The sequence below is a fragment of the Strix uralensis genome, chromosome 25, assembly GCF_047716275.1.
Source record: "Strix uralensis isolate ZFMK-TIS-50842 chromosome 25, bStrUra1, whole genome shotgun sequence".
Lineage (NCBI taxonomy): Eukaryota > Metazoa > Chordata > Aves > Strigiformes > Strigidae > Strix > Strix uralensis.
Window position 1 is genome coordinate 5,905,693 of NC_133996.1, and position 26,601 is coordinate 5,932,293.

The following is a 26,601-nucleotide window of genomic DNA, read 5'->3' on the forward strand; positions in this document are numbered from 1 at the left end:
GGGGGGCAGCCAGCTCTGCTCCAGTGTTTCAGGGCTGCCCGAGCCCTCTCCCCACCCCCTGCGGGCAGCGGGGGCCAGGCCCCAGCCTGCTGGGGGTCTGCGTCTGCCCCACAGCTCGCCACCGCCGGGCAGGGCTGATGCCACCTGGGGCAAAGCCGTGGCTACAAGCCAGGAAGCACAGGAGCCAGCAAACTTCGGTCATCATTTTTACCAGCCAGGTACAGAGCTCTGAGCAGCTACTCAGTGGCAGAGGGTTGGTTGCTTTTGGTTTGGTTTGGTTGGGGGTTTTTTGTTTTGGTTTGGTGTTTTGTTTTTTTTTTTTTTTAACAATCAAAGAAATCAAAATGTGACCCGAGTTTACAGAAATAGAAATCGAGGCTCTACCCCAGAGCCCAGCGCCTGAAGACCAGCTCACGGGGCAGCCAGGTTCCCCCTGCGGCCAGCGCGGCTGTGGGCTAGCTGGGCCGGGCAGCGGGCAAGTACCCAGAGCTCGCGCTGCCGTGGGCAGAGGTCGGTGCTGGCCCAGAGCCCCCGTCCTGCCTTTCCCTCAAGGGCCGAGGCCCTGGTCCCTCCCAACCAGCGCCTCTGTCCCATCCTGTGGCTCCTGCCCGTGTCCCCCGGGGCGCTGCCATGGCTGAAGCCTTCCCCTTCCTTTGTCCAAAGTGCTTCGATTCCCCGCGGGCCCGGCTGGCCGGGAGCAGAGCGGCTCCAGCTCCAGCCTCTTCGGTCCCCGCGCTCCTCTCGGCGGGGCTGCTCTGCTCCGCGTGCCCAAACCAAGCGGCAGCCCGGCAGGGAGGAGGTGCTGGCTCTGGGCACAGACCTCGAGTCCAGTTTTTTTTAAAAAAAAAAAAAAAAAAAAAAAAAGCAAAATAAAGCTGTAGTACTTAGGAAAGTGAAACCAACACCATTTTTGCATAAATATCATCAAGGCCGTGGAGGCTAAGGCTGTTTGCTTCCTGTATTAAGTTAGTTGCCAGTTCCACACTCGTCCATTGACCTGCCCAGGTCCCTGAGAGATTTGGATTCCTGTCTGTGGGGGCACCAATCCTGCAGCTTCGTCCTTCAGGCTGTCTCTCCCCGTCCATCTGCAAGGCAGGAGGGAAGAGCCCGTCAGCCACCCTGAGCCCCAACTTCCCACAGCCCTGTCCCATGGCCGGGCTCTCCCACCCCATCCCCACCACGGCCCACACGCTGCGCTGGGCACCTATAGCTCAGGAACGTATAGCTCGGGAGCCCCAGCACCCACAGCGGCATCGTCCCCTGTCCCACGTACCTTGTGCAGGGAGGCTCTGAGCCGACGGCTCCGCGGCGCTCCTGCCCTCCGTCCCCGAGGCCGCCGTCCCCGCCGGCTCGCTCTTAGTCCTGCTCTCGTCCGCCGGCACCGCCTTGGCCTTCCCGTCCGCCACGGGGGTGCCCAGCGCCTCTGTCCCCACCGGCTTTGGGCTCAGGGGGGAAGGAACCGGCCCCGGGCCAAGCGAAGGCTTCTTGGCTACCGGAGGGGGGATCTTGCCAGGTTTTCGGTGAATTTGTGCCTTGCCGGGGCCCTGCTGGGCGGCAGCCGGGGCTGTTGAGCGCTGGCCCGAGATATTCATCAGCTCGGCCACCAAGTTCCTCTTCAGGTCGGCCTGTGCCTCAGAGGACGAGGACGTCTCGATCACCAGCTTCCTGGAGCTCTTGGCGAAGATGAAGCTGGCAGTGGAGGCCGGTGACTTGTGCCTGGGGGAGAGCTGGCCATCCCCGGGGAGCCCCTCAGGGCCAGGCAGAGCCGCTCTGCTGCCCGGCGGCTTCTCCGCAGCCTCACCGGAGGACAAAGCAGCGGCCTTGAGGTGCACGGCGTGGTGGAGCTGGTTCGAAGGCACCGCATCTTTGGCAGGAGGGGGCTGCCGCGTGGACAGGGACCGGCGGATGGGCTTCTGGGGTGCTGGACGCTCCTCGGCACCGGCCCCGGCCCCGGCCCCGGCCCCGGCGGGCGGCTCCACGCTCACGGAGCGCAGCCGCACCATCTGCAGCAGCGAGGGCGTGACGATGGGCAAGCTGGCGTCCTCCTTGGGCACGGGGCCGCTCTTGCTCCGCGACACCGGCTCCTTCTTGGCGTCTGCCCGGGGGCCGTTGGCCGCCTTCTTAAGGCTGATTTGGGGCGGCAGAGTGGGAGCTGAGGGCGGGGGGAGCGGCGGCGGCGGCGGCACGGTGACCTCAGGAGGGGGCTCAGCGGGGGAAGGCGGCTGCGGCGCCCCGGCCGGCGGGCCCTGCTGCTGGCTGCGCGAGGAGACGGTGGCAGAGAATGAGGAAGATGCAGCCCCCGGGCTTGGTGCCGCTTTCTGCCCGGTCGCCGGCGCGGCATCTGGCAGGCTGGAGAAATAGGCTTCATCCGGAGGGGGAAAGTCTGCCATGGACAGGTCGTGGTCCTCGGGAGCTGGCGGGGGTGGCGGGGGCCAGGCGGTGTCGGCAGGGGCCTCGCTGGTGGCCTGGGGGCTCCCCTCTGCTTTCTTCGCCGGCGGGGGAGGCGGGTGGTAGGCAGGTGGCGGCGATGGTGGTGGAGATTTGCCGCTGGGCTTGGCCGAGGGCTGCTGGCAGGCAGTGCTGGGTGCCGGTGGGTCTGGCAAGGGGAGGAGGGGGCTGGTGGGCGCTGGGGGTTGCTGGGGCTTGGTGGGTGGCGGGGAGAAGGGTGCGGGCACCTTGGGGTGCGGCGGGATGATGAACCGGTCCAAGCGGCAGGGCAGCGTCTCAGGGGGGACAGGGTCTGAGGCCGAGGAGGAGATGGAGGTGAGGGAGGAGGACACGGAGAGCGCAGGTGACTGCAGGGAGCAGACCCGGTCCGGTTTCTGGGGCTGAGCCCTGCCCGGGGACACAGATGGGGGTCCCAGCCCCTTGGTGGGCAGCGTGGGTGTCCCACTCTGGCTGGAGTAGCCACTGGAGGGGGACATGGTGCGGTCAGACCCATCTGGGCAGCTCCACTTGGGTTGAGCCTGGGGCTCCCTCAGCACCACCGTCACCCCAGGGCTGCCCCGCAAGGCCTCGGGGGAGCTGGTGCCGGCCAGGCTCTCGGAGCGGAGGCTGCTGGTCTCGCTCAGCGACGATGGGGAGAAGACCTCATCCTCAGCCGTGGGGCTGAAGGGCTCGGGGTGCGGGGCCCAGGGCGCGCTGCTGTCCCGCTGGGACCGCCGGTCGGGCTTGGGGGGCAGCCCCAGCACCTTGGGCTCCCCCTCAGCCTTCTGGTGCAGCGAGTAGGTCCTGCGAGGGGGGGCCGGGGGCTTCTTCATCTTCCTGAGGGAGACGCTGCGGGCGGAGGAGCGCTCGCTGGCCAGGCTGCCCGTGTCTGAGCCCTCCGCCTGGCTGCTCATGCTGTAGGTGGGGGACGCCCGGCCGCTGCTGCCCCCCACGGCCAGGAGCCCGGGAGCCACAGGCGTGGGGCCAGCAGTGGGCTTAGAGCAGGAGCTGACGAAGCTGGCGGAGCTGTAGACGCTGACTTGGTCGGTGTCGGAGCGAGCCACGGCATCCACCTCGCCACGAAGCCCTGCCTCGGGCTGCCGGCGGTCGGAGCCGCCCTGGGAGGAGATGGTGGAGCTGTTGGAGACGATGGTCTCCGTGGATTGCGAGTGGCTCCAGTTGTCGCTGGAGGAGGAAGGCTCACGGCTGCGGGTGCTGCGCTCCGAGAAGCGGGCAAGGGAGCGCACCGAGGCCGGGCTGGATGACACCAGGCTGCAGCGGCTCAGTGTCCGCACGCTGCTCCGCGTCAGGGCCACCACGTCCACCATGGGCGGCAGGATGGCGTTGGGGATGATCTTGGACATGTAGGTGCCTTGGGGTGAGATGGACATGACGGGGCTCAGCAGCTCCGGGGGGCTGGCGTTGGTGGTCATGCCCGGCACAGCTAATGACTTTGGCCTCACCATGGGTGACAGCTTGGCTGCCGTCTTCCTTCCCAGCAACGTATCGTCGTAGTAAACCCGGTCGATGTGCTTCTGCAGGGCCGTGTCTGCCTCCTCCAAGACTCCCAGGCAGACGCGGGCACCCCCGGGGACAGCCAGCGGCTGCAGCTTCCCATCGATGGTGGGGATGCGGATGGCGTCGCCGGAGACCTGCCCGCCGTTCAGCAAGGGCTGCGGTACCTGGCTGCCCCTCAGCCCTTGCCCATCAGTCTCGGGGTGTCCCTTGGCTTCCCGGCTGTTCCTGAGACCTGGGAGCAGGGAGAGACAAATCCAGTGTGATCCCACAGCAGACGCACCGAGCCAAGGCAAACAGAGCCTGGGCAACGAGACCTAACCCTAAAAATCCCCCCCTTACCCCCAGTGCTTACCCAGCTCCTTCTGGACATGCTGGGGGATGCCCAGCACCGTTGTCCTCCTCTCCTTCCTCTTCTTGCCAGCCCTCTCCGAGGATTTGGGAAAGGAGTCGTGTGGGCGGAAGGTGGAACCTGTGAGAAACATGAGCGGGTCCAGCCAGCATGAGGGGGGCCCTGGCCAGGGCGTCCCCAGTGTCCCCAGCACCCCCCCACTGCCCGAGACGCTCCAGGACAAGCTGGGCTCAGGCGCTCGGCACAGCCCGGGGAGGCCCCGGCAGCTGCCAAACAGCCGCGCAGTCTGAGCAGGGAGGAGACGGTGTCTGTCTGTCCGTCTGTCCTCCTCGCCCAGCCCCAACTCTCTGACTCAGCCAGAGCTGCTCTCTTCTCTCCAAGGGCCCCCAAATCCCTGCACTGGCTCGTGGCCACGCCAACGCAGAGCCCAGCTTTCCCACCAGGCGCCCTGACCCCCCTCGCACCCCCTTGGCTCGCCCCCCCAGCCCTGCAGCCCACCCAGCCGGGTACCTTTCCGCTGGATCATCTCGGAGCGGATGGAAAGGGCGTCCTCAGAGGTGCTGTCCGTGGCACAGGAGGCCGCCCGGCTCCGGATGGACACACTGTCATCCTCCGAGGATGCGCAGGACTGTGTGGGCAGAGAGCAGGCTCAGGCAGACCCCGGGGTTGCGGGGACGGAGCTGCCCCGGCCCCCGCCAGGCCCCTTCTCCGCCGCAAACTGACTCCGCAGCCCAGCGCTGCCGAGACAAAAGCTTCTCCGAGGGCCAAAGGCTGAGTCAGCCACGCCGGCATCCAGAGTCCTCCCACCAGGAGCGGGGCCGGGAGCAGCCCCAGGGACCCTGCCTGGCCTCGCAGCCCCCCGGACAGCAGAAGAGCTGGGGTCCGGCCCGCCGAAGGAGCACCCGAGGAAACCGCCAGCCTCGCCACCATGCCAAGCTGCAAATGGCCCCATGGCTGCGCCCAGCCCTGCTGTGTCCCAGAGCCCGGGGCTGGAGGGTTGCCACGGCCCGGAGAAGGGTGTGGGGCTGAGCTGGGGGGGGGGACGGGGACACAAAAGCAGTGATGTGGCCGCACTGGGGACCCGCCCTGGGCACAGCCAGTGGCACAGCCCTGTGACAGGCACAGCTTTCAGTGCCCCCCAATCCTCCAAAGCATCTCTCGGCACAGGCAGAGGTCGGGATGAGACTCATCAGCGTGAGGCACCACCCAACCCCTCCACCACCACCCTGAGCCGGCCCTGCTCCCCCCCAAGGGCTCTGCCCGCCCGGCTCCCCCCGCTTCCAAGGGGTTAAGGGGGCCCAGAGCCAGCAGGATGCAGTGGCTTGAGCAAACATGGGCGGGTGAGGCACTGGCAGCAGGGTCAGAGCCCGGGGAAGCGGCAAAGCCCAACACGGCCAAGAGAGTGGGAGTTTCTCCTCGTCAGCAGCCAGGGAGGGGCCCGGCCGTGGGGCTGGATATGGCTGACGGTCCCTGTCGTGCCACCCCGTCACCCCACCTCGCTTGGGTCTGCCAGGGGACAGCAGTGGGGTGGGAGTGGGGGGGACAGACAGGGTGGGGGTCCCCGAGCAGAGCCCCACAAGGCAGGGCAGAACGTGCCAAAGCTGAGGCCAGGGATGAGGACAGTGACTTGTCATGGGGCAAAGGGTATAACACCGAGGGACACACGGCTGCTTCCTGCCTCACAACCGCCCCGGCAATGGTCCCGCAGCCTTGGCTGGTTCCCCATCTGCCCCCAACCGCCAAACACCATACAGGGGGGACAGAGGGGCTCCTCATCCCCAGAGCACCGCAAGAGTGCTGCGGGGCAGAGCCGGCTCCTCAGCAGAGCTCACCTGGAGGCTGCTGGTGTCCCCGTGGTCCCAGGCACTTTTGGTCTGCTTCTGCTTCTCTGTGGAGGGAAAGCAGGAGGTAAATCCCTCCCGGGGAGCCCTGGGAGGAACCGCCAGGCAGAGAAATGGCTGCCGAGTCCGGCAGCGCTGCCCGCACACCCCAACCACCGCTGCCAGCCCCAGCGCTGGACTCCGGTCAGCCCCATCGCGCCGCCCACACAGCCCGGCCAGCCAGGAGCTGGGGCCGGCCAGCTGCACCCTCCACCCTGTCCCCAGGGCCACCCCGGGGTTGGGGACACCTACCCTGGTGCTGCAGGGACTTCAGTCCCTGCTGGGCCTGGTTGTGAAGCTCCTCCAGGTGCGGGGGCCGTGTGCTGGGGAAGAAGACGTTGTCGGGACATTCCTCGCCCGCCGTGTACTGCACGCTCAGCCGCTTCTCGGCCTCGCCCTTGGCAGCGCCTGCAGAGACAAGAGGGGTCAGCTCGGCTGGGGGCAGTGGGGGGGGAGCTCCCCCCACAGCCACACTCCCCCCACCCACGGGATGTGGCCCCAGCAAGCTGGGAGAAGCGCCGGGTGATGACAGCCAGCCCAGGATGACGTTATCCCGCTCATCTCTGAACCGGGCGCCGGAAAAGCTGTGGGAGAAATCATATCCCATGGCTCTGCCCGGCCGGTCGATATGCCGGAGTCAGGCTGGCTCCATCACGAAGCTGCAGGGTTTTCTCCCTGCCGGCCAGAGCGGAGCTGGGGCACGGCACCACCCTCCTCCCCAGCACCTTCGTTAGGAGCAAACGAGGCAGCGAGTTGTGCAGGGCCACGGGCAGCTGTGTGGAGAAGGGGCAGCAGGGAGGGATTAAACAAGAATAGAAAGACGATGACTTTCCCTGTGGAGGGTTGCATCATCCCCAGGCCTTGCGAAGCACCCTGAGAGCAGGGACTCAGCCCCTGCCCAGGCAGGCTGGGAACTGCACAGACGAGGGAAACTGAGGCACAGACAGGTGCAGAGACCCCAGATGATCCAAATACCCCCACCGAGCCCCCCAGGTGCTGGAGACCCCATATGCCATGTCACGGCCGGCATGGGGACCTCCACTCCCTGTCTTGCAGCCTCCTCCCTACAAACTGTCACCCTGGGGTGCCCACAACCAGCTCTGGGTGCTTGTCAGGGGCTGCGCCTGGCATCACCCGGCCAGGGCGCTGCGGGCACAGCCCTGCCTGCACGTCGCTGCCTGACGCGAAGCCTCAAACTCTTCCTGCCCAGAAAAAAACAATTTGAGGCCGAGGAAGGGAAGGGAGAGCACAGGAAACCAGCGGGGCTGGCGGCAGCACCCCGGGGACACGGGCACCTGCTGCTCGGCATCGCCGACGCCACCCACCCATCCTGTGTCCCCCGTGTCCCTCATCCCCTCCCGGGCAGGCAGCGAGGCGGCCGCGTTCCGGCTCCGGCGCACAAAGGAGCAGGCCCTGAACAATGGAGCCGGCCCGCCCTGCCGCGCCATGCCGCCACGCCGGCCTCTGCCTCCACCGGCACCCGCGGCACAGCGAGGGGCACCGGGGGCACGGCCAGGCCGGGAGAGCGGGTGGCAGCCCAGGGGACCCCTTTGCAGAGTCCCTGCAGGGGACACGAGACACCCACAGCCCCCCCACCATCACGTTCCCCTTCCCCTAAGCCCTTTCCTCCCTCCAATTTCAGCAGCCCCTCACCCAACACCCCCGGCACACCCGGAGCCGCCTTCCGGCAAGAGGAGCGCAGTGATTTATTCCGTTAACTTCCCGGCGGACGAAGCCAGGGCTGGGGTGACCTTCCCTGCCCTCCCCCTGGGATGGCAGCCCCCCCCTCCCCTGCCCACGGCGGGTGGGCGAGCGCCCGGTGCCGGGGGTCCCAGCAAACAGAGGCTGTGTAAGGACAAGGCGCTGCTCCCTCCCTCCCGCTCACTCACCCTTCTTCTTGAAGAAAGCCAGAAGCGAGGAGAGGTTCCTGCCCATGAAAACCACCATGGTGGCCGAGGAGAGGGTCTGGTCCCCGCAGAAGCGGGGGCTCCGCCGCCCCCCACGGAGGCTTCGCCTATTGTGCCGGGGTGGCTCTCGCCCAGCCGTGTGCCGGCAAGGCGGATGCCGGCGGCCCCCAGCTCCCTCTCTCCGTCCTCATCCGCGTGGCGGGAGGATGCTCAGCCAGGCAAAGCGGCTCCGGCACCGCTGCCCGTGTGCGGGGAGAAGCCTGACCCCGGGGACGGCTGCGCGGCGGCGGGAGGGGACAGCCCCAGCTGCGCCCACCCCACGCCTCGGCCACGGGAGAAGGAGAGCGGGGGGCCCCTCCTCTGGCCTCCCCGCTCAGCCCCCGGCCCTCCCGCCTCCTCCCACGTACAGCACGGCTGGCAGGGATCTGTTCTGCCGGGCTCAGGGCCAGGATTTCCCCCAACTGCCCCCTCTTGCACCCCTGGGACACCCCCCCCCCCCCCCCCCAGGACCCTCCTCACCAGCTCCCCACTGAGCACAGCATCCCTACAAACCAGTTACTCACTTCCACAACAGTACGGCCAACTGGGAGGAGCTGGGAAGCTTTTCCTCCAGTGAGCACCAGCCCTTGGGATACGGCACAGCACTGCCAACGGCGCTGGCATTCCCCCTCCTCATCTGTCCCCAGTGCCCCCCGCCACTGCAGCCCCCCCAGCCCTGCCAGGGAGAGCCCCGCTCCCGGCATGGCTCAGCCCGCGGCGGGGGGACACACAAGCCATTGCGGGGCAAAGGGTGTTTGTCCTTAGGGACGGGGCACCCAGCACGGCTACGTCACGGTCACAAGAGCTGGCGGCATGCTGGGGGAGAGCGAGGTCTCGGACCAGTCTAACCAGTAGCTGCTGGCACAGGGGCACGTGAAGGCTGGGGCAGAAATGCCGGGCGGTCAGACACTGGCACAGATGGTGGCACCGACGGTCACCTGTCCCCCCGCACGAGGTGCTGCGTGCTCCCGGGGCGGTGGGTGCCGGGGAGCCCCAGGCAGGCTGCCTCCAGCAGCGGTGCCCTGCACAGAAGGGGAATTTGCCCTGTCCATCAGCCCCGGGTGCCTCCATCCCTCCCACCTCCAGGCGTTTTGCCCCAAAAGGTGAAGAACTCCCAGTATTTACCCAGCGGGCAGGGCTGTCCCGGTGCCAGGCAGCAGCCGACGTGTCAAACCCTCCTTCCCCTGCCCTGCCAGCTCCCCGCTGCCTGCGCCCAGGGTTGGTTTTGCCAGGGCAGGGAGGGGTTTGGCTGCCAAGGAAGCCGAGTTACCCAAAGCAGAGAGTGAAAGTCCCACGGCGCCCAGGCCCTGAACGTGCCACCTGAGGGACAGTTTGACCTTGCAAAGGGCACCTCTGCGTCCCCGGCTGGGCAGCTCTGTGCTTCGGGGGAACTTCTTCCCTGCATCTCCTGCACGCCCATAACAGCAAACCCAAGCAGCACCCTGCAGCCCATGCTATGCATAACCCAGCACCCTGCCCGCAGGACGGGCAGGATCGGCCCCGCTGCCCACGTGCTCACCCAGAAGGTGCCTGCAGCTGCAGGCAGACGCTCCCCAGCTCTTTTCACAGCGCAAGTGGAAAAGGGACATAATTAAAGGGCTGAGGATGCACAAAGCGGGCAGCCACGTGCTGCGCTGAACGCTGCCCTCTCCTCTCCCGGCAGCCCATCACGAGCCCCAGCGAGGGCCACAGCCGACGGTGGGCAAACGCAGCCGAGAGTGACGGCATTCCCGGCTCTGCAGGGGAGGGTCCAGCCCTCCAGGATGGCACGTCCAGCTCTGCACGGATGGGACCACACCTGGGACCCCCCTGCACGGCACCGGGAGCTCTGTGAGCCCCCACGGGTAAAGGGGGACAGTCCCCCCTGTGCTGCCAGGCCCAGGCAGAGCTGAGCTTCAGCCCCGCGGGTCTGCTGATGGCAGCACACGTATGTGGAAGCTGCTGCCTGGGTCTGAGAGGACATTCCCAGGTGCTGGCAGACAGCCTGTCCCTGCTTCTCCTCCCCGTACGTGGCCCATCGCCCGCAAGTACCCAAAGGGCCTTGAGAGTGTCCCTTTCTGACAGAAACGCGTCCCTCTCCTGAGTGTGACACTTCTGCAGCTCAGGGCAGGAGGAGCTCAGCATCGCCGACTGCAATCACCCAAAGGATAATCCGGGCAGGACGCCGTGGCCACCACCCAGCCACTGCCCGGCCACGGAGGAGCCTCGTGCCGAGGGCTGACGCTGGCGAGCGTGGCCGCGCGCAAAGAGCCGCCTCCGCTTCTCCTCCCGCTCCCTGCAACCTTCGCTACCGCGTCCTCCTCACCCAGACGGCCTCGCCCCGGCTCTGTCAACACACGGCAAAACCTGCTGCAAAGGGACGGGAAAAGAGGGGGGAAGCCGGGAGGGAAAGAGGCCTGATCCTGCGGCAGAGGCTGCAGATCTTGGTGGGCTGAAGAAGCCATCACAGCTGCAGCCAGTGCCGGTAGCAACACGCCCGGTCGGAGCTGGCGTCCCGTCCCTCGTGCATTCCTTGCGACGTGCCCTGGATCGCCCCGTCCCCTCCAGGCTCCGTGGTGCTCATCTGACACACGTGCCTCATCCACACGTGGCAGTGGGATCCTCCCGGAGAAGGAGCCAGAGGCATCTCAGGGCCAGGCACTCTCTCCAGGATGTTCTCCCTGACTTGGAGCTGGTATCTGCTGCTACCAGTGCCAGGGATGGTCCGGAGGGAGCAAAGCATCCCTGAAGCCAGGCAAAATGATACGAAGGGGCAGGGAACCCCAGACACCCTGCCTTCAGCCCTGCCTGATCCGCTCTGTGCCAGCAGAGAGGGGCTGGAGGGCACCGAGGTGGGACTGGGAAGGGCTGCGCAAGGGACAGTCCAGAGCTGAGACCCCAAAGGGACACGGCCGGAGCCATACAGCCCTGGACCAGCAATGCTGCAAGTGAGATACGGTGCTGGCCCAGCTCCCTCCTGGAACTGGCTTAGCCACGATGATGCTCGTCACTCCGGGAGAGCCAGAGGAGAAAATCCTGGCTCCTGTCCCCCTCCTCGCCAGGCCTGTGCCTCCTGCACGCAGCAGGTTTGGCCAGACTCGGCTGCAAACATCTATCTCTGCCTGCACGGCACTGCCTCGACTTGCCTTCTCCCTGCACAGCGGCGGGTCCTGCGGCAGGAGGCAGGGAACAGGCAGCACGGCCGCCCCTTCCACCACCACTGACTCACCGGAGAAAAATGGGGAGGAGGGGGGGAGCTGGCAGGCGGGCGGGAAGGGGCTGCGAGGTCCCCAGGGGAGGAAGGGGAGGAGAACCTGCCTGCGTGTGTCCTGCTCAGTGGGATGGAGACCTCACCTCCCCGCTCCCAGCAGCCAGGGCAGTGCCGAGAGCAGCGAGAAGGCAGCAAGAAGACCCCCTGCCCCATGAGGTTGATGTTCTCCCACCACGCTGCTCCCAGGCATCGGCCAGCACCATCCAGGCGTGTTCCCAGGCTTGGGGACCGCTCTGCTCCCCGTGCTGCAGCGGGGCAAAGCGGCGGTTGCCTGCAGATGCCGTAAGCGTGGAGAACGCCAGCGGGGTGCACCATGAACCCCAGAGAGCCCCGAGAACCCCACAGAGCAGTCAGCACGTGGACCCTGCCGTGGCTGCGAGAGCCCCCGTGCTCTGCTCCAGCATCCAGCCCCCCTGCTCCCTCCGAATCGGCCTCTCCCACCGCAGCACAGCCAGCCAGTTCCCGGCTGGAGGGACGGCGCAGGCAGCCCTGCCAGCATCTCCCCGTCGGGAGCAACACCGTCTCTTTACGAGCCCGAGCATGTCCATCTTTCCCTTGGGCCCATCAGCTCCGCCCGCACAGCAACATGGCCCCAGGTGGGACCTGGCACCTGCCTGTGCCACCCTGCCCTGCCCCTGCACCCCAACTTTCAGCTGGTGAGGGAGGCTGGGGGGGCTGTGGCCCTGCTGGAGGCAACCAGCCCGGTCGCCCTCGCTCCCCGAGCCCTTGTTGTCTCTGCACAGGATCTGTGCCCTGGGACATGCCACAGGACCGTGCTCTCTCCAGGCAGGATAAGAGCACAATAATATTTACTGTGGCTCTGGCCACGCAGCCCCCCACTGCCAGCCCAGGGGCTGCAGCCTGCCCTCGGCCTCACTTGGAGGCTGCTGCTTCATCCAGGAAAAACATCTCTGCAAAGCAAATAAACACGACCTGAACTGCGTTGCTGGCTCAACTCTCAAACACGATCCCACGCCGAGGCAGAAATAAAATTAATTTCAAATGGGAAAACAAACTTGGATCGTTTTTCTTCCTCTAAATCACAGTGCAGAAAACTGCCCTGCATCGCCCCGGCGAGCCAACGGGCCACGGCCAAGGAGCCAGCGCAGGGTGAAACCCCGCTCGGAGGAGAGCCGTCGCCTGGCTGGCTGCCTCCAGCCGCAGCTGCCATCATGGCAGGAGCACACCTTGTTGTGTGACATCCATCTCGGCCCTGACCTTGCTGCTGCCCCACACATGCCCCACAGCCAGCCCGTGTGGTGACACGCGATGTCTCCTGCTCTCTGTGTTATCACAGACCCCGGGCGAGGGTCTGGCAGCAGCCCAGGGCGGGGGTCCCAGCACCGCGGAGGGAGACAGGACCCCCCTGCTGCCAGATTGTGCCTCGCTCTCAGCCCCTGCTCCAGCCCAGCAAGCCTCTGTCCCAGTCCCACCACCTCTCCACCCCGCGCTCGTCCCCTCCCGGCAGAAGCCACCAAACAGGTTTGAAGGTAAATAACAGCCTTCCTCGGCCAGGAGCCGGATCCGGGTGGGAACGGCCCAGATGGGGAGTGTGGGGCGGGAGAGGGTGGCGGGCAGAGCCTCAAAGGCGACGCGGGACCACAGAGACAACGCTGGTGGCACGCACGGTCGGGGACAGGCCACCAGCACCTCCTCCCTACGCCAAAGTTCACAGCTTTATTACAGCCCTGCTTCACCTTCCCTGCGTGTCCTCTCCTCTGCCTCCCGTGCACGCCACCGCGGCGCCTGCGCGGTTCCCTGCCGCGGTGCTCGGCGCTGGCTGCGTCCCCACGGCGCGCGCCGTCATGCCCGGCGTGTTTGCAGGGTACCGAGGGTGCTGCCTAAATGGCAGGCGTGCCTGTCACAGCAGGTACTTGGCTCCACAGCAGGAGCAAATCCAGGAGACGGATTAGGGACAAGACCTTGCAGGTTTTTCCGTGCAGGGATGCACCGTCCTGCGAGCAGCACCCAACCCCGCTCCTGCCCGCGGGTCTCTCGCTCGGCAGCGCTGGCAGGAAGCACCGAGGAGCTGCCGATCCTCCGGCGAGGATTGAGACGGACACGGCGATGCAGGATCAGGGGAGGAGATGGCAGAGGAGCCGTCAGATGGGGCTGGGGCTGCCACCAAAATGGGATGGGGAGATATAACCAGCAGGTCCCATCCCTGCCTCTTGGTGACGGGGTGCCTGCCAAGCGGGCATGGCCTGGCACGTCGGAGCTGAGCGTTGGAGGCAGCTGCCTGCCTGGGACACCCACAGATCACCTCCTCCCCTGCTCCCGGAGCAGGAGGGGGCACCGGGAAGGGCTCGGCCCTCGCAGCCGGCAGCGGGATGCCAGCAGGCGAGTCCGGCAGGCCGGCGTGCTGGGCTGGCCGTGCCTGGAGAAAGCGCCTCTGTAAATCTCAGTGCGTCCCCGGCCAGGGCGGGCCCCTGCCCTTATCTGCTCCCCTGGTTGTTTACGGAGCCGGCCCAGCGTGGGTCTGGCACGAAGAGCTGCTGCGAAGGAGAAAGACGCCCAGAGCTGCTCAGCCCACCCCGGAGCTGCACGGCAAGAGCTGGGGCTACTGCAGGGCTCCACCACTGGCCCCTGGCTAGGGCAAGTGTGGGTGCCCGCTGCCCCATGGGTCACCCCTCACCCCAAGCCTGCCTCCCCGCAGGGCATTTCCCCCCACAACCTGCCCCAGCACCCGCTGACACAGACACGGGTGCCAGGGAACCCCGCGCCGGCGGCAGCCGCATCCCCGCTGACTCCGCGGGGCGCAGCCTGGCCGGCCGCCACGTTCCTCCACCCTGACTCAGCAGGGCCCGGCGCAGCGGCCTCGATAAGGAGGTGATAAGAGGCTTTGGTCTCCCTGGTGTTCAAGGACCTTCCCCAGCAGCTCCCGCCACAGACGAGCCCGGGGAGGAGAGGCAGGGGATGCCAAGCCAGGCCCCACGCGGGTTTGGCGCTGGTGAAGCAGAGTGGGGAGGCTGAGGCAGAGAGCAGGATGCAGGCAGCTGCCTGCAGCAGGTAGAGCAATTCCGGCAGCCCTCAGCCATGCTCCCGAAGCTCCTGCCTGGCCAACCCCATCCCCAGGGACCGCAGCTCTGGTTCTTCAGGATGAAAAGGCAGCAGGTGCCCACGTCGCCCCACGCACGGCAGAAGCACAAAGCATCTGCCAGTGCCCACCCGGGCCTGACTCGCCGGCAGTGGGCACAGCGGGGCCAAACCGGTGCTCCCAAGAAGCCAGGGATGGAAAGATGGGAACTGGGGGATACTGGTCCAGTTGCCCATGATATACAATGAGCCTCTGACCCAAAATCCAGAAGCACCCAGGGTCTGGGTGAGGGGCAGGGGCGAGAGAAGAGGGACCACGGGGGGCCTGTCCGGCGGGTGCCAGCACACCCAGCCCCCAGCCGGTGATCCCGGCTGCGCCCTCTGAAATGCTGAAGCGACACAATGCAAATTCTTTCGCTTTGTGGCCGCTGCACGGTTGCCATGGAGCCGCCGCAGAGAACAAACACAACTCGCCCCATGTTTTCTCAGCACCTTCCACCCCACGGCCTTCGGCCCCAGCGCCGGCCCTCGCCTTGCAGGATCTGCCCCGGCTGTTTTGCACAGTCCCACATCACACCCGTTCCAGGGCATCCGAGATGGAGCCCAGCTTCTCCCAGCCAGTGCTGAGGAAGGGCAACGGGCACCCAAGCTTGGCAGTGGGATGGAGAGGAGATGGAGATCTGGAGGGGACAACACAAGGAAATGGTGAGGATTGCACCAGGGATGCCCCCAAACCACCTCTCCCAGGGAGGAGGCTCACCCTGTCCCCTGCACCGCTGGCCGGCAGCATCAAGCCCTTCCCATGTGAAGACCATGACGAGAGAATGACTTTGGCAGAGAGGAGACCGGAGAGCCTGCGCTGAAGGAGATGCCATCCCCATGCAGCCATGGGCAACTGGTGTAACCACTCCTGCCTCAGTTTCCCCAGGCTGCTGCTGGTCAGGGCGTGTCAGCAGCTTCTCCCCGTGTGTCTGTGGGGTCTCCCCATCCTGGCCCCTGCCTCTTCGGGGCAGTTTTGCTTGGTGTGGTCTCTCCCCAAGCCTGTGAGGGGTTGGCTCCAGACCCTGTTCACCCTGCGGAGAGCTCGGCTCACCGCACCTGGGCAGCTGCTAGTCAGTAAAGACCGAGGGAAACGGGGCAGCCAAGGGCAGGAGGGACAGCGGGGCCAGGGATCCACAGGGCTGGCAGGAGAAACCACCCAGTTACCACCCCCCTGGACCCACTAACCCCGCTCCTACCAACCCCAGACCCCTGCCCACACACCCATTAAGTCCCCTCCCGGACTCAGGCCAGGCTGGGGACGCGGGGACAGTTTAACAACATCAGTGGGGAAATCAGCAACCCCGGGATGGGGACGACGTTACTGCCAGAGACCTTCCCCGCTCGCATCGCCCCACTCTGACGCAGGAACCGCGGAGGGAACTCGCTGGGACCAGGCACCCCGCGGGGCTGACGGTTCAATATGTGGGTCCAGGCTGGCATGGGACTCTTTCCCCCACTTCTCCTCCCCACAGAAGAGAGTTCCCCCTGCCTCAAGCCTCCTCCTGGGCTTTTCAGCTGCATCTGTGGAGTTGGAGCATAAAGCAGTGGAACAATCGGTGCACGGACGGACGGACAGACACGCACAGAGCGAGGTGGGCAAGCTGCGCAGGACGGAGGTGGGGGGGAGCAGCCCGGTGCTCTTTGCAAACAACTCCCAGATCCGCCGCTCCCCGGGGCACAGCGAGGGAAACCGAGGCACGGGACGGGAGCGGAGGTTGGGGAGGAAGGTGACTCCGGCAGCCCCGGGTCCCTGCTCTAACCGCTGGGACGCCGCTTAGAAAAACAAATCGGTAACTAATTCAGCGGATGATCCCTGTCCTGATAGCACGGGCGAGCCGATGGCTGCTCCCCAGCATGTCGGCGCAGCCCCTGTGTGCAGCCGGAGGTATTTCCCCAGCTCAGGCACATGGGGTCAGAGGGCCTGATCCTGCCCCCCAGCACCGGGAGGGCAGGGGAGAGCAAACCCTCCAGCCGCAGCTGGGCTGGGGAGAGCAGAAGCAGCGAACTTTCCTAGTGTGACCCCCCCAAAAGGCACCGAACCAGGACCCCCCACGACCCCTCCCCAGGTAGCCCCATGGCTCCTACCTGCCCTCGGCTTCCCGGCGCGGCCGAAGGGCCAGGAGGAGCCGGCCTTGACGCCCGCTGGGCTCTTCTTGCGGTGCGCGTTGCCCATGAGGCCGCTGTCGCCCTCCACCACGGCCGGGTGGAGGAGGCCGGGGCGCTACATGGCGGAGCCGAGTGGGCTCCGGCGTGGCCCGGGTGGCCGTGGGAGACGACGGCTCTCAGCCGCCGGCTCCCATCCCTCCGGCTCCGGCGGAGCTGAGCTCTCGCAGGCGGCTGTGCCGGAGCCAATGGTACAGGCAGAGAGGAGGGGCCTGCTGGAATCGCCCGTTGGATCCCACAGCACCCTCCCAAGCCCCATCCCTTCGGCAGGGACGCGTGGGTGCCGCAGCCAGGCCAAGAGGGCAAAGGGAGACCCCCCGGTTGCCAAACGTCCCCAAGCATCAGGATATCTGGGCACAGCGCTCGCCTCCGGCCCCGCTCCCACCTCCCCCAGGAGTTTGCCACGCTCCACCGAGCAGCCACCATTTCCGCCCGTCCCCGAGCACTGCGCCGACAAACGAGGCTATGACCCCCTCTCCTGGGTTTTGGGGGTCCTAGCGCCGTGGGGGCACCCCAGCCACGCCTGGCAGGGCCAAGGCTAGAACAGGGCTTCCAAAGCTGGAGCGAAGCGCCCGAGGATGAGGGCTGGGTCCAGCTGTTGCCCAACCTCAGGGCGAGCACCCACATGCCCGTAGGTGGATGTTAACCCCCTGCCACCCTCTCCACGGTCATTCCTGTCTCAGGGACAAGTCACAGCCAGGCGAGCCACGAGGACATGTGCATCCATGTCAGCTCACACCGCCAGCACCTCCTTCCCAGGGCCCCCCCCGGGGTGCACCCCGGCTTCTCCCCGCTCCCAACCCTGCTCCAGCTGCGCGGGGTTTTGCAAGCAGCGAGCGGGCTGGGGCTGGCAGGGGAAGGGCAGCTCGGTGCACAGGCAGCGCTGCTTCAGCGGCTGCCCACGCTGCACGGACAAGCCCTGCCCGTTGTGAAACACGGACGCCAGCCTGCCCCCTCCGAAGCCCAGCTTTCCCTCCTGATTTTTAATTAGAACATTAAATGCTGCGAGGGCAGGGAGGGGTCAGCCAGCCAGGCGGTGGGCAATTCCTGCTGGCAGTGTTTATGTTCCTTAGGTGATTCATCAAAGACTGGGATAAATAGGAAGGAGGGCTCTGTGGGAAAGGCACAAAACTGGGGAGGTGATAAAAAAAAAAAAAAAGTTTAAAATCAACCGGCAGCTTTGTCCTGACCTCCCAAGGTGATTGGCAATAAATTAATCTTTAGACTTCTCCGCAATGGAAATAGTGATGGTTCAGTTTCTCACCGGCTGGGTTTGCTGCCCGGAAGGCACGGTCAGCAGGGCAGAGACTGTCTTGTGCCACAGACGGTGCCTGGCACCAGGGCGGCTGTACCAGCATCCCTGGGCATTTGCTGCCCCATTTCCTGTGGGAGCTGTTAAGAGAATAGGGGATCCAGTGGGAATCTATTCCTTGTTTCCCATTACTGGCTGCACCCAGTTCAAGGCACAGCCTTTCCATCTCAGGGCAGCTGGGATCAAACAAGGTCATGGTCACAAGTGCAACGGATCAGAGGTCTCTGCCCAGTGGCTGGGGGAGATGATTTTTTTCACCGGGCTGCAGGAGTCGGGTTGGCCAGGGGCATCTCCAGCCCCAGACAGGGCTTCCTCCAGCTGCCCAGCACTTCCCGAGCCTCCCTGGGGTGTACATCCCCTCGCCACAGCTCCAAAACAGGGTGCATGGACCCCTCACGCTGCTCAGTCCCCCTCCCCAGTGACCCAGGGGGCTCCTCCACAACCACACACAACAGCTTTCCCAGTGAAGCATTTTTATTTCTCTCCCTGCAAGAAAAAGAGAGGCTGGAGCCTGCAACACTGCCCTAGATACAGTGAGACACTTCCCCCTCTGCTCCCAAAACAGACGCCTTCCGTGCCAGCACCTGCCTAGCAAATGTGGCCACCGCCGGCACCGAAGCTTCACCGCCCCCAGCCCCAGCAAGCCACAGCCTCGGGGGTGCCGAGGGGGCTCCAAGAGGGAGCTGAGCCCCAGCAACCCAGCTAAGCCCACGTGTGCCATAAATAGCAAGGGGCCGATGGGGTAACTCACAGCCACGTGGCAACCCAGCTCCAGCTCCTCTGGGGTCCCATGTTTCCTGCTGTAGCTGGGGGGCTGAGAGCAGCACGGGCAGCGCCAGCATCCCCGCAGACCCCGGGACACAAACCCCTCCAAGACCCATATGGACAGGCTGCACTGCCAGCGGCTGCTCTCATCCTTCGCCCCAGACCTGGGTTTAAATCCCTGCACCCAGAAATCTGCTTGGAAAGCGTGGCAGCGGAGGGGGAGCACCTGCAGCTTCGCTGGCATGCCAGCGGGCACGCTCCAAAACCCAGTTGTGGGGCAGCCAGCGAGAATGGGGAACGGGGGGCAAGAGATGCCAACTCCAGTACTTTCCAGGCCAGAAACCCCTGGTTTTATTCATTGAGAGGACTCTGATAATAGCAAGGAGCTAGGAGGTGGGGGGAAGCTGCTCATGAGATACAGATCTTGTCATCACGGCGTGACTGCTCCAAGCACATCTGATCATCCCAAAGTCACACGCTCCCTCGGTCAGACCGGCCAGCACAAGCGCAGGGCGGCAGGAGCCCCTCTGTGCTGGCATGGGTGAAGGATCCGTCCTCCCTCCTGGTGTTTTCTAAACCTGATTCCATCCCCGAGCGAACACGGAGCAGGAGCCGAGCTGCCTGAATGAGAAAGGAATTCAGCCCTTGTTCCCTTCATGGGGAAGTAAAGCTCAGCGAGGCAAAGGTAACGCAAAAACCCCACTTGAGATCCCCAATCATTAACAGAAATACATAACCAGAAGGCTTTCAGATGATTTCCTGCTCAAGCCGGAGTCCAGGCCGACGCTGTCGATGACAGCTCCAGCTCCAGAAGCAGAGGGAGCTCAGCTCCCTGCTCCAGCTGAGGTATTTTTTATCCGTGCACGGCAGGAGCCACGGGGACCAGCCCAGGGCTCTGGCTCCTGCTTGGCAGGGAAATGCTTTTTCACTTCATCGTTGCCCAGCTCTTCACCTTCCAACGGCTTATGTTCCCATCGCTGCCGGAGTCAAAGTCAATGATGATATTGTCTTATGAAATAAGACCTTCCTTCTAAAGAGAAATATGACTCCGGTGAAATAGTTTTATCGGATCTTATGGAACGTTATTCACCAGAGTAATTCTTCCAGTTGTCTCCAGGTGGAATAGCTGTGGTTGTAGACACACCTCTCTTTGTTTGCAGAGCCGCTCACCGTTGCCAGTTCAGGCCAGCCAGGGGATTCCTGCTGCTCGCATTTTCTGAAGTGTCACTCTTTGCCTTTTGCAGATTAACAAATTCATTCCCACACACGCACAGAAACAATCCCGGGGAGCGGGAGGCGCGGGGGCAGCGGTGCCTACACCTCTCCTCCCTCCTTTGAGTTGAGAAGCTCAGGACTAAAACACAAAGCCTGTGTTTTCACCAAACCATGTGCCACACGGCCACAGAGGATGGAAGAAATCAAGTGTCTGGGGAGATTTCACATCTCACACAGGAACAACCCAGCCCCAAATTGCCTCCAGGTCTCACGTGGGCCTCCACCACCCCACCAGCACAGTCCTCACTGCAGCCCAGCCCCTGCCACTTGCTGCTCACCACATACACGGCAAAGCCACCCCGCACGCTTTTCAACAACCACTCGCTGGTGTTATAAAGCATCTGTGCGCATTTAAAGCTTTATTTTTAACATCACAGTGTATGTCGTCCCCCCCCAGTCAGGAAATCTGTTGCTGCCGGACTAAGCTGGTATCAAAAAGGAAAAAAAAAAGAAAAAAAGCCTACCCTAATTTAATATTTCTGGAACATCAATTCCTTTACTTCATCAGGGTATTAAGAAGAATGTTGCGAAACCCGGATAAAGCAGTAGCCAAAAAGTGGACTAAAAGCGCTCACAGGCAGCAGGACTCCACCACGCGTGCTCGGGGAGCCCAGGGAGCAGGAGCAGGCTCGTGCTGCTGAGGGTTACCAGGCTGCCTTCATCGGGCAGCTGCAGGCAGCACTCACAGAGGAGAAGAAAAAGCTTTCAGCTTTCTTGTTCCCAGCTTCCACCAGGAAAAAGCTGCCACAGGGAGCAAACTGGAGCTGGCCGAGCACCCCGATTCCTCGCTCTGCATTAGACCCTCAGTACAGCCCAGCTGCTCGCCCTACCTCCGTTCCCATCCCAAGGTGTAACCACTCCTCAGCCTCCGGAGATTATTGTGGAAATAAACACGTTGGGAATCATGAGGTGCTCGGATACCACGGGGCCGGGGCCGCGGAGGTGCTCAGAGCAGACGGGCTGTGTACAGGTAAAACAGCCCGGGGCTGGCAGCACCTGGCAGCCACCGTGACCGGGCCTTACAGCTCGCAGCAGGAATTATCTCACAGCAAAGAGCTGCAGAAAGGGGATGCTGCAGCCAGCAGGGCCCATTCGCCCAAACAGGGCAGAGTATCCAGTCAGGAAACGGGAGAGGACTCGGCTTCCAGCTGGGATGGAGCCATGTCCCTGCTCGGCCTAAAGCCGCTGGCGTCCCCCCCTGGAGAGGTGGCCTGAAACTCGCCCATGAGCAGGATTACCCGTCCTTCCTCTACACAACTCAGCTGTGTGAGCGGCCAGAGATGGGATCTCTGATTAGACGGACCCACAGGTTTGATCCAAAGTGGAAATGCTTTCATCCTCCTGCTCCCATGATTTCAGTGCTGAGCAATTCCAACCTCACCAACAACCAGGTCGTGAATGGGCAGATGCCCAGGCTGAGGAACTAGTCCTGACCCGCATCTCCCTGGGACAGCTTCCCTCCCTCCCTCCCACCTGAGCCATCCCAAGACCCTGCCTGCCCCCTCCTCACTCCCCCCCAGCCGGGATGCACCAGGGATGGTCGGAGATGCCCTGTCCCCCCTCCATGACCAAAGCCACCCACGGGAACAGCGGGGTGATGGGAGCTGCCAGGTCACCGGCCTGATCCAAACCACCCCCCAGCACCGCGCAGACACAGGGGGAAAGCCGAGGGCACCCAGAGCCTACAGGGACCTGCTGAAGCTCTCCCCTCTCCCCCTCCCACAGCTCCCAGCTGATGTTTGGAAAAATTCCCAGCTGGGGCAGGGCCTGGCCGGCTCCTGCAGTGCGAGGGCTCATGGTGTCGGCGGCGAGGCCGATGCAGCCTCCGGGCAGGTCAGAGCTGCGTGCGGTGGAGAGCTGCAGCCCTTGGAAAGCAGCCGGAGCCAACACTCCTTCCACTTCCACAGCTCAGCCCAAACTGCTGCTCAAGGCATCCCGCCCCCCGTCATACAGGGAGGCGTTATCCCCCACCTCGCGGGGAAGGATGCCGGTAACCCCAGCACATGCTGGCGCTGTCCTGAGGACACTCCCAGCTGCGGCCGAGCCGGAGGTGGTTAAGCAGGGTGGGTCTCCCCGGCACGCTCCGCACGCTGGAAGCACGCAAGGAGGCGACTCGAGCACGCACGCAAGCTGTGACCGTCGCACATCCACGCCGCTTCCCCACGGCGGGCCACCGAGCGACGCGGTGGAACGTGGCACCTCCCGGCCCTCCGTGCGTGTGCCAAGCGGGATGCCGTGGGCCACCAGCACGGCCGAAAGCAGCGCCCGGAGGGGAAGGGTCCTGCAGCCCCCAGCACTGCACAGCCCCTCTGTCACCAGCACGGCCCGCGGGCAGCCGGGTGCTCGGGGCAGCTCTCCCAGACACGGGGATATCTCACGCGGTGACGGAGCCTCGGCTGTCACGAGCCGCAGGCTGCTTCAGCCGGGTGTGTTTACGAGGGACGGCGTGGTGAGCAGGCTGGAGGTGCCCGAGCTGCCACCCTGATGGGCAGTGACTTCGCATTTCCAGGATTAGCTGGTGAATGTTACAACTTTAGGGGTAAAAAAAAAAAATAAAAAAAGGCTGGCAGAGCTGCTGGGGGCGTTTCTCTGCTGCAAAGAGGAACATCACATGCTCCAGCACATCTCATTTTTTCTGCTCAGGTTTCAGCGTTGGGCCGTGGCAGTAGCGTCCACACGCAGCGGGCTGGGAGGCACCGGCAGCATCCGACAGACCCTCTGAGCAGAGGGCTCAGCCACTTCCCAAGACCCTTTTGCCTTTCCACGGCCACACCTCTCCTATCACAGAGCTCTGTGTGCTTCTCCAAGCGGTAAACGTGCCTGCCTGCAGTCCTGAGTGCCTGGAAATTCACTCCCTGGGGCAAATCGAGGAAGAAAAGTCCCAGGCGACGGCATCCTGCTGCGTTTGGGTGCCGCAGAGCGGACTCTCCCTCGGCAAAAGCGCATCGACGTCCCCACAGGAGGTGCCCCTTGGGGAGGGCAGTGGTGTGACACAGATGGTGTCCCCGACAGCGTGGGGTGGGAGAGGCTGAGCACTTTGCTGCACGGGGTGATACCTTCAGCAACTACTGCCTCGCCGGGACACCTACTACTGCAAAACAAGGGCGCCAAGGAGACGAGCATGACCAGACACGCCACCACCCATCGCTCTGCTGAAGGTCCCAGCCCACGGGAGGCCGGGCTGAGCCCACGGATCCCCATAACACGGCCCTGAGGCAGCGAAGAGAGGGCACCCCCAGCACCTTCGGCTGCAGGATTGTCCTGGCCAAGGCGGCAGGGATGGGGCTGGGCGACGGAAGCAGCACCCTGCAAACCAGCCGGGGCGAGGGCCATATCTAGGACAGGAAGGGCCACACCTGGAGCACGCAAACACCCTGCCCAGGAGGAGGAGGAGGAGGAGGAGGCGGCGGCAGCGGTTGGCGTCTCTCCAGGTTTCCCTCAGCCCCAGTGACCTTCTGACTCAGCGCAGAGAGAACCTACCCAGTGAACCGGCACCAGCCCTCAGGGCAGGGGCGAGATTGCACCAGGGACTGCCGGATCCGGCCTGCTGCCACCGCAGCAGCGGCCACCGTGGCCAGCACAGCCCCTGTGGCCACCACCACCATGGCCACTGCCTCCTTCACCCCCCTTCAGCCACTTCTGCTGCCACCACGGCCAGCACCTCCACCCCTCCTTGGCCACCACAGTGACCCCTCCTTAGCCACCTCCACAGCCACCACTTCAGCTCCTTTTCAGCCACCGCTGTGAGCCCTCTTTGGCCACCTCCACGGCCAGCACCTCAGCACCTCCACCTCTCCTCAGCCAGCACCAAGTCCCCTCTGGCCATGGCCACAGCCACCACCCCAATCCTCCTTGGCTTCCCCTGTGACTTCTCTTTGCCCACCTCTGCGGCCACCACCTTGAGCTCTCCTTGGCCACCTCCATGGCCACCACTGTGACTCCTCCTTGGCCACTGCCATGACCCCTCCTCGGCCACCTCCACAGACACCACCTCAACTCCTTTTAAGCCACCACTGTGACCCCTCCTTGGCTACCTCCATGGCCACCACCTTGACTCCTTTTTGGCCACCACCGTGACCCCTCTTTGGCCACTGCCATGACCTCTCCTCACCCACCACCGTGAGCCCTCCTTGGCCACCACCGTGACCACTACCCTGACCCCTCCTCAGCCACCACCCTGACCTCTCCTTGGCCACCACCGTGGCCACCACCGTGACCACCACCCTGATCCCTCCTTGGCCACCACTGTGGCCACCACCGTGGTCCCTCCTTGCCCACCACCCCGATCACCACCCTGACCCCTCCTCGCCCACCTCCACAGCCACCGCCGCCCGCTGCCCCGCCGCTCCCTCGCCCCTCACCTCGTCCCTCCGCCCCGGCCGGGGGGCTGCCGCCCTTCCTCCGCCGCCGCCGGCCGCGGAGCCAGCTGAGGGCCCGCCGCAGCGAGCCCGCCCGGGCCTTCCTCCGCCGGGGGGGAGCCGCCACCGAGCCGGGGCCGCCGCGCTCCGGCTCCCGCTCGCCGCCCGCCGCCGCAGGTGCAGCCTCGGCGGACATGGCCGCGGCGGGCAGCGCCCCGCAGCGCCCCGCACCGCCCCGCACCGCCGGCAGCCGCTGCCCATAGGGCCGGGCCCGCCCGGCCCCGGCTCCAGCCCCGCTCCCGGCCCCGCTCCGGGCTCCCGCCGAGCGCCCGGCGCCGACGGAAAGTTTCTGCGGGGCGGGGCCGGGCTGCGGGAGGCCCCGCCCGCACCGGCCCCCGCCCCCCCCCCCGCCCCCCCGCCCGCAGGTGGCCCCGCTGGTGGCGGCGGGGGGGACCCTCCCCACCCCCCCTTGATGCCGCCGGGGGGTCTCCAGCGCAAGGGCGGGTCCCCCACGGGCTGCTGGGGGTCCCCCAAGATGTGCCCCCCCACGCGGTGAGTCCCGGTTTTGTCCCCTCGGGGGGGGACCGTGCGGGGACAGCCCAGGGCTGCTCTCACCCCTTGGGACCCTCCCGCCTTCCCGTGGTGCTGGAGCATCAGCGGGAGAGAACCAGAGCGAAATACGGAGCAAATAATTCCAGCACCATCATCCCCCGGAGCCATGACCCGCAGACCCCCCGGGGTGGCTGTCCCTGTCCCCAGGAGAGGAGCCGGGGCTGGTGGCCATGTCCTGCCCTTGCCCTCTCCCCACAGCCACCACCGGTTCCTCACCTGAGGGTGACACTTGTGGTGCCCCCGCCGATGGCAGCGCTCGGGGGGGTGGGAGGGACACGGTGCTCCCCAACAGCGGCCGACCTGGGCGTACCTGAGGCCACGGACCCGCTCCTGTGAAACACCCTGTGCCATGCTGCTTCTTGTTGCTAATCATAAATCAACTCCTGAAAATAAAATGACACGGGGAGGGGGAGCTCAGCCGCCTGACGTGGCTCTACCAGCCTCTGCCTGCAGCCCAGAGAGCGCCTGGGAGCTGGCCCGGGAATGGCACCGGCTCTCAGAAAAGATTTCATTGCTTGTTACCAGCCTGCGCTGCTCGGGAGCGTGACCACGCAGATCCGGCTGCTCGGGGACAACGGGACACACGAGACCCACGGCCGGAGCGGCGACACATCCCGGCAGCAAGCAGGTCGGTGGTGGGACGCACGGTAAAGCCGGGGGCATTGAGCCCAGCCGAGAAAACAGGTGGTTTCTGCTTCATTTCCACACTCTCAGCTCGGGCGGGTTTGGGTCCCTGTGCGGATGCGTTTCCTGATATGAAAAGCTGCATCGTTGCTTTTAAGCCGCATCCTTCCCGGAGGCTCGCAAGGGCCTGGCCGTGCGCCCGGAGGAGTTTGCCAACTGCTGGAAATGACTAGAAGAATTTATAAAACAAGAAGACTGTCCCTCTCGCAGCTTCCCGGCGTGCTGTGTCCCCTGTGGGATTCGGGTGCTGGCAGGCAGTGTCTTGTGGGCTGTGCAAACCTGAGCATCCCGCTTGGTTCAGTTGTACCAGTGATCGGGGACGGGGACGTGACGCTGAATCCTGGGCGATGCCTGCAGAAGGGCTGGGGCTCGCTGTGCTTCTGTGTCTCTGCCTCTCATCCCCCCCCCTTCACCCCCCTGAACCCAGACTCCAGACCTAAATGAGCTCTGAAACCTTTGGGCAGCAATTTCCTGGCACCCCTCTGCCCACTGTGATCCCAGGGGAGCGGCTCCTTCCTGGGGTGAGGGCTGAGCCCTCCGAGGCTTTGGTGACCCGCGTCGAGGTGAACTGCACTGGGGAAAAGCTAATCCCCAGTTAGGGTGTTTGTGTTGACTTTCCGCCGCCGGCTCCAACTTCCGAGTCATTAGCCTCCAAAAAAAGATCCTGGTTTTCACATCTTGCCCCTCCTTGGATGGCAGCAGAACCAGTTTGAAAAATATATTTGCACAGTTATGGCGCATTGTCCAAATAATCTCAGTGAGAGGGAGAGTATCTGTTACCCTCCGGGGAGACCTCTCATCAGATGGGGGAGAAAAGTAAGGGAGGAAGACAAAGAGGAAGGTCTTCCTCAGTTTTCCCTCCATTAGAGTCCTGGTCCTGGTGAAGACGGAAAGTCCAGGAGCTCCCTAAAGCACCAGCTCTTCGTGCAGAGCCCCAGAAAGCTTTACCCCCTCCCCAGAGAGCTCCAACGCCGGCAGCATGCC

General features: G+C 64.8%; 1 protein-coding gene across 3 annotated transcripts; it reads right to left on the reverse strand.

Annotated features, from left to right (window-relative positions):
- Positions 1 to 193: 193 nt before the first annotated feature.
- NHSL3 (NHS like 3) lies at positions 194 to 24,547 on the reverse strand. Of its 3 annotated transcripts, none has more exons than XM_074894121.1 (7): positions 24,325 to 24,547; positions 6,427 to 6,582; positions 6,127 to 6,182; positions 4,805 to 4,922; positions 4,298 to 4,414; positions 1,274 to 4,177; positions 194 to 1,085 (listed from the first exon to the last, which is right to left on the reverse strand). In XM_074894121.1, the coding sequence occupies exons 1-7, from the start codon at positions 24,515 to 24,517 to the stop codon at positions 1,063 to 1,065; spliced, it is 3,567 nt and encodes a 1,188-aa protein (XP_074750222.1). In that variant the 5' UTR covers positions 24,518 to 24,547; the 3' UTR covers positions 194 to 1,062. The 3 variants fall into 3 exon arrangements, with proteins under 3 accessions (XP_074750222.1, XP_074750220.1, XP_074750221.1); XM_074894119.1 differs by lacking the exon at positions 24,325 to 24,547 and adding an exon at positions 16,534 to 16,692; XM_074894120.1 differs by lacking the exon at positions 24,325 to 24,547 and adding an exon at positions 8,064 to 8,261.
- Positions 24,548 to 26,601: the final 2,054 nt, after the last annotated feature.